At 34.8% G+C, this 11,282-nt stretch overlaps 1 protein-coding gene across 1 annotated transcript; it reads right to left on the bottom strand.

Moving 5' to 3' along the window:
- Positions 1-1,845: 1,845 nt before the first annotated feature.
- Positions 1,846-11,124, bottom strand: f2 (coagulation factor II (thrombin)). Its single transcript, NM_213390.2, has 14 exons — positions 10,981-11,124; positions 10,688-10,845; positions 10,493-10,517; positions 9,802-9,873; positions 9,567-9,672; positions 9,227-9,357; positions 8,309-8,620; positions 6,163-6,270; positions 5,951-6,077; positions 5,225-5,392; positions 4,925-5,098; positions 2,764-2,942; positions 2,584-2,654; positions 1,846-2,487 (listed from the first exon to the last, which is right to left on the bottom strand). Exons 1-14 carry the CDS (start codon positions 11,054-11,056, stop codon positions 2,332-2,334), a joined length of 1,863 nt encoding a protein of 620 aa, NP_998555.2. The 5' UTR covers positions 11,057-11,124; the 3' UTR covers positions 1,846-2,331.
- Positions 11,125-11,282: the final 158 nt, after the last annotated feature.

The raw sequence follows: 11,282 nt of genomic DNA, 5'->3' as shown, positions 1-11,282 counted from the left end.
GGTGTAAACAGCCCGGATGCGACAGAAGGAGGATAGACCACGCCTCCGAGATTATTGACATTTTAATCTTTGATTGAACAACAGGTTGAATGTTTACATTCTCTAGTGTTTTTGAGTGTTCAGTTATGTCTCCTAACATGACAGCCAAAAAGACAGAAAGATAGATACCCTTCATTTTAAGATCACTGAAATAATTTACATTATGAGCAAAAATTAAATACATATATATATATATATATATATATATATATATATATATATATATATATATATATATATATATATATATATATATATATATTTAATTTGTATTTATTTATATTTTCTAAATGATGTTTAACAGCACAAGGAAATTTTCACAGAATGTCTGAAAATCTGAAAAACCCTACCCATCACCCGTCTCTCTCCGTTGAGTGAGATATTGTTTATTTCAGGTAGAATAAAAGCAGTTTTTAATTAAAAAAAAACATTTTAAGGTCAAAATTATTAGCTCCTTTAAGCAATTTTTTTTTTTACAATAACTTACCCTGTAACCCTAACCTGCCTAGTTAACCTAATTAACCTAGTTAAGCCTTTAAATGTCACTTTAAGCTTAATAGAGGTGTTTTGAAAAAATATCTAGTAAAACATTATTTAATGTCATCACGGCAAAGATAAAATAAATCAGTTATTAGAAATGAGTTATTAAAACTATTATGCTCTGAAATGTGTTGAACAAATCTGCTCTCTGTTAAACAGAAATTGGGGAAAAAAATAATTCAGGGGGGCTACCAAATTCTGACTTCAACAACTGTATGTATATATATATATATATATATATATATATATATATATATATATATATATATATATATATATATATATATATATATATGTCAAATTATAATACATAAAATACAACCACTGTACATCTATTAACATTTATGTACAGTTATTAGTTAGCCCTCCTAAATTATTATTTTTCAACACAGTTCTCAACATTCATTCATTCATTCATTTTCACTCAGCTTAGTTTCTTTATTCTGCCAACTTATCCAGCATATGTTTTATACAGCGGATCCCCTTCCAGCTGCCACCCTGAACACTCATACACTACAGACAATTTAGTTTATTCAATTCACCTGTTCACATGTCTTTGGACTGTGGGGGGAAACTGGAGCACCTGGATGAACCCACACAACACAGGGAGAACATGCAAACTCCACACAGAAATGACAACTGACCCAGCCGGGACTCGAAACAATGACCTTCTTGCTGTGAGGCAACAGTGCTAAGCACTGAGCCACCACTCGCCTCATTTCTAAACATAGTAGTTCTAACTAATTTCTAATAACTGATTTCTTTTATCTCTTTTTTATCTCTTACCAAGTCCAAAGACATGCACTATAGGGGAATTGGGTAAGCTAAATTGTCCGTAGTGTATCTGAGTGAATGAGAGTGTATTGATGTTTCCCAGTGATAAGTTGCAGCTGGAAGAGCATCTGCTGTGTAAAAAACTTATGCTGGAAAAGTTGGCACTTCATTCCGCTGTGGCGACACCATATTAATAAAGGGACTAAGCCGAAAAGAAAATTAATGTATGTATATATATATATATATATATATATATATATATATATATATATATATATATATATATATATATATATATATATTAACAATAATAATATTGGCTTATTCTAGCCAAAATAAAACAAATAAGACTTTCTCCATAAGAAAAAAAAATAGGAAATACTGTCAAAAATTCCTTGGTCTGTTAAACCTAATTTAAAGAAACATCTGAAAAAGTAACAAAAATATTTAATAATTAAATTTTGACTTAAACTATATGTACAGCAGTCAACATTTAAAGTGGATCAAAAAAGTTTTATTTTATTCATATATACATCTGAAGTCAGTTTTTGCAGAAATGCGTTGTCAGATTATTGCTTTACATTTATTTTTGACCTTCAGTTTTTTTGTCATAAAGCAGACATGTATTAAATGAAGCATGCTTTGAATTAGTTCAGTGAAAATGCATGGCACCACATATTAGAAAGTAGTATGTATTTCTTTTCATAAAACAACTGAATAAAACATTGGTCTGTGTGTGTGTTGTACACCTCATCCTCAAAGTCACTGTTCCTCCTTTCTGCACAGCAAGAACCTGATGTTAACTTTCACTGACGCAAAACAAGAATTGCATCTGTCTCTCAGCCTCAGCACACAAAAAGAAATGCCATGCTCAAGCACTGATATCACCATACAAAGAATTAAAATGTATTCATCATATTTATTTCATCACATTTGACCAAAGTGTTTATTCCTTGTATTTGCTTCTAGACTGGAAGATCATTCGTCATCTCCCGAATCTGTTTTTTCAATGACTTTTTTCATCCAGCGCCGCATTCGGAACAAGTGAGTGTAGAATCCATATTTACCATCACGGTCACAGCCCTCACCCCACGACACAATGCCAATCTGATACCAGCGATTATCTGAAGGACTCTGCAGGCAGTTACAGAGAAGATGTTTAAATATTGTGGTTTGAGTCCTTTATCAACAAATGGCAAATCAATAAGAAAAGTATAAACGTCACTATACCTTCATCACAAAGGGGCCTCCGCTGTCTCCTTCACAAGCGTCACCTCTTTTTGAATCATCAGGCTGGTAACCTAAAAAACACAAGATGACCTGTTTGTGAAGTTGGAGCATATGCACCACATGGGTTCTTGGCACCTGATCCGTCATAAGGTCTGAAGAATATGAAGATATATGTTTTACCAGCACAGAACATGTTGTCGGTGATGATGACCGAGGTGGAATTGCGGCAGATGCTCTGATCCACAATGGGCAAGTGAATCTGTTGCAGCACAGTGGGGAGATTCGTTGGGTTTGAGGTCCAAGACTCCCGAAGGTTCCCCCAGCCAGTTACACGGCCCTTATAACCTGCAAACATCAAACTTACAAACAGACAGAAATCTGTCATTTACAGATATACAGTGCTCAACATAAACATGTACACCCCATTTTGAATATTTTCATCAATTTCTCTGCGAAAATATGTAGTATCAAGTATTTTGGTGCATTTGATCAAAACAGATTTATTAAACAGATCTATTTCTAAAAATATTATTATATTCTCTAAATATTTTTAGAAATAGGCAAATCCATTTAAAATCGTGACATATTGAGGGGAACATTACAATTACAAACTGCAAAATTTAATTTTTGTTTCTCTTGGATTTTCTCTTTTTATTTTTTTATTTAAGATTTTTCCCAAACATATAAATTTGGGTGTACTAATTTTGGACCGTTATCAAAAGTTATTTTGTTAGATAAGCTCCAGATTTGGCTTCAGTACTGACTAATCTAATGTATATGCACAAATATAATACTTAAAAGCTTCCTATAGAAAATATTAATCTAAATGAGAGCTTAGTGAAGGGGTGTACTCATATATGTTGAGCACTGTATGTGAACATTTAGATCATTTTATTTTCATAAAATGAAGAAACATTTGCCTTTTTAACATGTACGAACACAATTCATTAAATAACAAACTATTAATCAATAAACTATTAATTAGTTGCTTATTAAAAGTTAGCAAGGTAATAGGTTTTAGGTATAAAACCTAGGCGCAGAAATCCACAGATTTACAGCCCGTCATTGAGTATTTTTATTTAGTTGTGTGAAAATATGTGTCAATTTAAATTATTCAGTTTTTAATTTCATTTCATTTCAGTAATAATATTGAGTCATTCATATTAATATCAAAATGTTCATATGATTTACATAAAATACAATTTGTAAAGTAATAATTTCTGTCTTAGTAAATTAAATGAGAGACTTGCTTTGCTTACCAAATAAATGTATCTTATAGGATTTTCATTGTAAACATTAAATGTAAGCTAAAAATGTATTACTTTTTATTTAACATATTAAGTTTTTATGATACTCCTAAAATCATTCGGCATAAATATTTAGTAGAAATAGCAAAAAATGGCTGCAGATTCTGTGGCCCTAGGTATGAGGTAGGATTAGGGATGTAAAATAATCATACTTTATAAGAGCTATTAGGTTTTATAAGAGCTTATTACTGGCAGGTAATAAGCCAGTAGTAAATTGTGTGAATTTTAACTTAAACTAAAGTATTACTATATATATATATATATATATATATATATATATATATATATATATATATATATATATATGTGTGTGTGTGTGATTTAACTTCTGAAGGAAGTTAAAGTGGAGTAAACTTGATTTTAAATCCCATTTTATAAAGAAAACATTTGGGCTGCATCTGAAAGCCCTATGATGCTGCCTTCAAAAGCAGCATTCCAAGGCGAGAAGGTAACAAGGCACATCAGAATGTAAATAGTTCCTGTCTTGAGAGGAACCTTCAACTAATCTATGTTTTCATCACTGCTTTTATATTCTATACTGCTGTGACATTTCAAGCGGCATTTCAAATTTCAGTAATTTTGCTTGTAAATGTACAATATTTAACCAACATGTTCCACTTTTGATGGCATTTCTTGTGGGGAAGGGAGTTTAGTAGAAAGGAAACATTCTCTTTGTTATCACCAAAGCTCTCTCTATCTTGTTGTGCTTGTACATGAATCATTATGCTGTCTCAGAAGTCTGTCTGAAATCAGTGTTATGAGGTGCCTTCATGCACAAACGCTGCCTCTAAGGTCAGTGCCCGATAGCAAGAAAACAAGGCAGCTGACTAAGCTTTCGACACAGCCTTGTTATTCTAGCCAACTGTCTTTTCTACATGACAATATTTATACTTAAAATGTAAAAGACCTTTATAAAAAAAGATTAACATTTTACTATAACCCATATCTAATAAACTTAGCTAATCCAGAGAAACTACAGTGCCCTGCAGGTTTATACATGGATTATATATATTATACTATCGGATTTTCCTTACTTCTTTGCAATGCTCTTGGTGGGCAGACAGACAGGGTGGATCTCACTCGTAAAAACGACAGGCTTCTTCATGTGGAGAAGAGCAATGTCTCGGTTTAGGTTTTCTTTCCAGTTGTATTTAGGGTGGACAATGATTTCATCAATGGCCACAATCTTCTCGATGCCTCTCTCATACCTGATTAAGAGAGAAACAGGAAAATGTTCAGCAGCTCATTCTGTTAACTGAGGGTTATTGTTTACTTTTATTTCAGCTTTTAGAACAAGCAAAAGAAATCCATGAAGGAATTTTTGGAGGGCTCACTTAGTACGAGAGTGTTTTCCAAGGCGGACGATGATGTCATTGATTGTGAAGTTCTTGTTCCACGGCGGGTAGAGAATGCAGTGGGCAGCGGTGAGAATCCATTCATCACTGATCAGACTGGCTCCACACAGCAGCTCCTGAGGGCTACGCTTATACAGCATCACCTGCCTGCAAATCACATCAAACAACCATTGCAAAGAGGCTTTTTATCACTTTCCAGAACATTTACAGTTACTGTTCCTCACTGAAGGAACTCTCTCCAATCACATACAGATTTCTGAAACACAAGCAATGTTAAAAACCTATAATAGCTTGTATTTCTCTATCAAAATGAGAAGCTTTGTATTTGAAGCACTGTGAGTATTGTTTCTTTACAATGAATCACTTGATGTCTCCTCTTTGTAAGTCACTTTTTATAAAATCACCTGCTTAATGTCTAAAGCAGGCATGCTTAACCCTGTTCCTGGGAATCTACCTTCCTGCAGAGTTTAGCTCTAACCCTGATCAAACACACCTGAACTAATTAAGTAGGATCTGAACTTGTTAATTAAAGACAGGTGTGTTTGATCAAGGTTGCAGCTGAACTCTGCAGGAAGGTAGATCTCCAGCAACAGTGTCAAGCACCCCTGGTCTAAAGGTAAGGTAAACATGTGGCATTAGCTGTTGTCATGACTGATGTTGCCAAGAAATCTGAACATTTAAAAAGAGGCCCTGTCATGTTTTTACCATGGAGCGCTAGCCACTTCAGCCTCGTCTCCTCCCACAATTCTGCTTCCAGTATAGGACATCAGAAGCTCCTTCTCATTCTTGTCTGCTTTGTTGATCTTCTCAAACAAGGGGCGCTCTCCACAGTCTGTAGAACAACGCGGGAGCATCATATTAATTATTAGTGGATCGTACAAGAGCTCAGACCTTTAGTGAATGTATTAGATTCTAACCTAGCTCTCCGTTTCCAAAGCTGCGGGGGTTAAAGAAAGCTTTCCTTTGGTCTAGAGTTGTTCTTTCTCGTCCACCACCTTCCTCCACAAACTTGTCCAAAGGAGCATCTGAGAGTGAATGACAAAGGCAGGATTATGTATGCTGTGTGTGCTGTGTGATTTATGAAGTTTTGTTTAAGGATTTGTAAATTTTTTACCATAATATTTTATTCACCCTTATTTCATTTCAAACTGATGATCACTCTGAACATAATATATATATTAATAAAATCTTAGAAATGTTTGCCCTGCTTCATTCACCCCAAACTTTGATACTTAAAAACATTTATAAAGAGATTAAAAAACAAATCCACATGAGTTTAATGCAAGGTTTGGTTAGAAAATCTTTACATTATATATTAACAGAAACTCAACCATACCAGATTGGTTCTTGTGGGACAGAAATCTCTTAGATGTATGGCATAACATTTTAACATTTGGTCTTAGTCTAATCATACTATTTATTTTCACATCACTAGTAGTTTTACTAGCACTTCAGCTACTATGATGATCTTTTCTATTATTTAATAACAATTATTAATAGGCTACTAATGTTTATTTTTTTATTTTTAGGTACCTTGTTCTTATGGTTATTAATTGCAACTTCTTATTATAAGATACTGGCATTTATTCACCGGGTACTACCAATTAAACAGATACTAGTGATTCATTTGACACTAATATCAATTCATTGCATTTTATTACTTCAGTTTCAATAGTGACAACTAGATATTTGCTGGTGAATTTTTTATAGGCTATTTATGAGTTATTATTTAATACAGTTGTGACTAGTACATATTTGTTATATACACTCACCGGCCACTTTACAACTGTCCAACTGCTCATTAATGCAAATTTCTAATCAGCCAATCACATGGCAGCAACTCAATGCATTATGGCATGGAGACATGGTCAAGACGATCTGCTGCAGTTAAAACCGAGCATCAAAATGACTTTGAACATGGCATGGTTGTTGTTGCCAAACGGGCTGATCTGAGTATTTCAGAAACTGCTGATCTACTGGGATTTTCATGCACAACCATCTCTAGGGTTTACAGAGAAAGGTAAAAAAAAATATCCAGTGAGCGACAGTTCTGTGGGCGCAAATGCCTTGTTGAAGCCAGAGGTCAGAGGAGAATGGCCAGAAGAGCTGACAGAAAGACAACAGTAACTCAAATAACTACTTGTTACAACCGAGGTAAGCATAAGAGCATCTCTGAATGCACAACACATCTAACCTTGAGCCAGATGGGATACAACAGCAGAACACTACACCGAGTGCCACTCCTGTCAGCTAAGAACAGGAAACTGAGGCTACAATTAGCACAAGCTAACCAAAATTGGACAATAGAAGATTGGAAAAAATGTTGCCTGGTCTGATTAGCCTCGATTTCTGCTGCAACATTCGGATGGTAGGGTCAGAATTTGGTATCAACAATATGAAAGCATGGATCCATCCTGCCTTGTATCAATGGGTTAGGCTGGTGGTGGTGGTGGAGGTGTAATGATGTGGGGAATAAATTCTTCTCATGCTCTGGGCCCATTAGTACCAATGGAGCAAAGCCACAGCCTACCAGGGTATTGTTGCTGACCATGTCCATCCCTTTATGACCACTGTGTGGCCATCTTCTAATGGCTACTTCCAGCAGGATGACACGGCATGTCATAAAACGTGAATCATCTCCGACTGGTTTCTTGAACATGACAATGATTTCAAGATAAAAAAGATACTAGCTTCTAAAATAGATATAGAAAATAAATACTAGTATGTTGTAAAGATTAAATGTAAAGTCTGCTTGCCCTATCAGATATGATTAAAAAATATTCAACTTCTAAAAAAAAAAATTAAATTCCTTCCTTTAGTGTTCTAAAGAAAGGAATTGAGAAATGATAATGGTATTTTAAGGGAATCTTCATTCTGGGGTGAACTAACTCTTTAACAGTTGACATTTAAGAAGTGTTTTTGCCTCATTAAAATCCTGACATTTAATCCTAATTAATTAAGTCTGCTGCAGAACTCCCTTTCAAGGGAGATCCTAGGTTCAATGCAAGGATATGAATATTTTTAGTGGTTAATGAAGTTTTAAAGAAAGTACTGTTCACTCACCGCACAACTCTAAATCACAGTAATCAATGGTAATGTTTCCGCTTGCTGCCTTTATGTAACACCAGGGACCCTCCATATCTCCATCTGGGTTTCTGCAATGGTTCTTCACCAGCTGAACTTGAGGCAGAAGTTCTTTCTTCTTAATCAAGGCTTGTACTTCTGCGGAGCTCCACTGCAGGCAGGTGTGTAGCCCCAGAGTCACAAACAACTCCCCGGTGTAGGTCTCCCCGTTTCCAGGCAGACATTTGCTTATCACATGACGCTGCTCAGGTTTTGCAGTAGGAGCTTTTGGAGGAGGAACAACAGCCTCACCTGAGGAGGAGGAGAGAGAGAGAGAGAGAGAGAGAGAGAGAGAGAGAGAGAGAGAGAGAGATGGTATTCAAATGCAGCTCTTTTGTCCACTTTTCTGTTGGGTGTACCTTTTTGTTCAGTAATTTACATACTTTACAACAAAATAAAAACTCTTTAAGTATGACAGACTAATTTTTTGTTAAAAGTAGAGTAAATGTAAAACCTGTAAAAAGATAATTAAAGGCACTCTGCAGACAATCTTAAAGGGATAGTTCACCAAAAATGATAACTTATTCATGATTTACTGAGCCTCAAAAAAAAAAAAAAGCTGAAAGTCAATGAATGAATAGAGGTCAATGGTTACATATTTCCAGCTTTCTTCAAAATATCTTCTTTTGTGTTTAACAGAATAAAGAAATGTTTAAAACGAGTATAGGGTGAGTCAATGATGTTTGGGGTAAATAATCCCTTTAACTCAAGCCTGGACTGTGCAATAAACACAATGCCCAAACAGGTGATGGTAACAAATGCTATAAATAATACAGTTTTGATTGATTTCAAATTTCTGACTGCCAGTTACTGCACTTTAGTACATTTTGCTGTTATGTTTTAGTAAGTTTTCTCTACCACATTTTGGCACATTGCAGGTCTCCCTCCTGACAGTCGGGTCTCTGGTAAAACACCAAGGGCCATCTTTGTGCTTATCTGGGTTCCTGCAGAAGTTCTCCGGTAGCTTCAGCTGTGTCACATTAAATTCGCTGCGGGGGAAACAAATGGATCATAAGACAGAGGAACATCACTAAAGGCATGTAAAACAAAACAACCTTTTCTTTACTGAAGGCTTTTGTGTTTTCTATTCAATCAATATGAAATGTTTTTCCCCACTGGCCAACACTGGGAGATGACACAGTTAGACACTGTTAAAGGTGGTTCAGTACAATAAAAATACGAGAGTAGTGGTGCATACTCAATCTTGTGGGGAAAGTTGCTTTTCCAGTACTGGCATGCCTTTCCAGACTTGGTGACAGATACTTTACCAGCATACTTTGCTCCAATATTTATGAAACAGTCCCCTATCAATCACACATTAAACAATTTGGGTTATTTTACAATGTAGAAAGGACTCACCTTAACAGAATGTCTCGTTTTGTTACAACAAGCATATTCTGTTACCAAAGTAAGCAAACATGCATCCCACTTACCCTCTGTAGTCGCACATATTCTCAAACTGTTAATATTTTGGGGTGTTCTGGACAGGGTTGTTCCTTCACAGCCTTTGAGCAGATGAAAATGAAACAGAGTAATATTTGACCGACATTACAGAGTTGCCATGTCAGCAGTTTTAAAGTGAAGGTTTGACATTTTACATAAATTATATTGATGCAGATATTAAAATATTTTAGTCTAAGCAATTAAATTCTAATGATTCAACTGTTGTAAATCACAGGTCAGAAGACAGGAGTGGTAATCTATTTCAACGACAAAAAAGTATCTAAAAATTATTTTTTTAGTTGTCAGTATTTTTTAAACACCTAATTTTAATATATTTTATTATTATTATTAATAATAATAATACAAAAATCAAATAACTAAAAAATAGAGCATTTCAAATTGTGGCATCCTAATGTAAGATTATTTTGTTTGTAATCACTCCTCTGTTTTTTTATTTTTTTATATAAATTATGTGTAACTAAATGTATATTTTTATATAAGTAGCATATTTTCAGTTCTGGTAATTTGTTTGATTGTTTAAACACTTGTTTTTAATTTGTATATGGTGCAGAGAAAGGTCAGTAAAAATGCACTTTGTCCCTGGTTCAATAGAAACTGTTTACACAAAATGTTGTCACTGTTTGCACTCAAACTTTCTGTAAGGTGATATATTTTACTTACCTAAATATTTCGCCCAAAAGATTTCCTGCAATTAAATAGAAAAAAGGAAATGTTGAGCATGAAATACTATTAAATCAAACCAAACTGAAATCCTATAAAGACACGTGACTGAAAGAGGTCTAATGAGAGATTTTGTTATTTTAATATATTTTAAATCAGGACTACTGAGCCTATAACAAAAAGTGAAGTACTCACCGTTTTATCAACTCTCTCAAACACTTCTCGAGCTTCCTCATGGTCACAGATCTCTTCCACACACTCTCTCTCCAGATTACCAGGCTTTAACTCCTCAAAAACAGTGTTGGCCCTCTTCGCACGAATAATCTGAGAGGCTTCCTTACTATCGATAAACACTGCAGCACAAACGCAAACAATTCTTAATAAAATATCTAGATGCATTATAATACTTTATAATCCTATCTGTTCTTTATTACAAGGACCTAACAAGAAAAAAAGGCAGATAAACTTTACAGTGTATACAGTCTTACCATTATGACACAGTGTGAGATGGAAAACTTGTCCAAAAATTAAGAAGAGTAGAAGAGGTGCTAGTTTGGCTCCCATCCTTGAGAGTGACTGAGCCTGTAATCCTGAAAAAACCTGAAGCATCTCATGGAATCTGTTGCCTACTCAATCAGAAAGCCCACAGCTGCATTTACTAGAGTCACCAGGTTAATATTGAACTACCAGAGTTCAAAGAGAACAAAGTGTCTGTACTTGTTTTACTCAAAAGCCTCTTCTGTATCAGAACACCATTCAGCTTCAAAATGGAACATTCCTTGCTTTCTGA

This window comes from Danio rerio, chromosome 7 (assembly GCF_052040795.2).
Source record: "Danio rerio strain M-AB ecotype USA chromosome 7, GRCz13ab, whole genome shotgun sequence".
Lineage (NCBI taxonomy): Eukaryota > Metazoa > Chordata > Actinopteri > Cypriniformes > Danionidae > Danio > Danio rerio.
This window is presented reverse-complemented; position numbering and strand designations above follow the sequence as displayed.

Excerpts from the sequence above, each read along its gene's own strand:
- f2 (NM_213390.2), bottom strand. The coding sequence starts at position 11,056 with ATGGGAGCCAAACTAGCACCTCTTCTACTCTTCTTAATTTTTGGACAA. Across the intron at positions 10,518-10,687 it reads TTGAGAGAGTTGATAAAACG|GAAATCTTTTGGGCGAAATA; the intron begins GTGAGTACTTCA and ends ATTTAATTGCAG. Across the intron at positions 9,673-9,801 it reads AATATGTGCGACTACAGAGG|GGGACTGTTTCATAAATATT; the intron begins GTAAGTGGGATG and ends TGTGATTGATAG.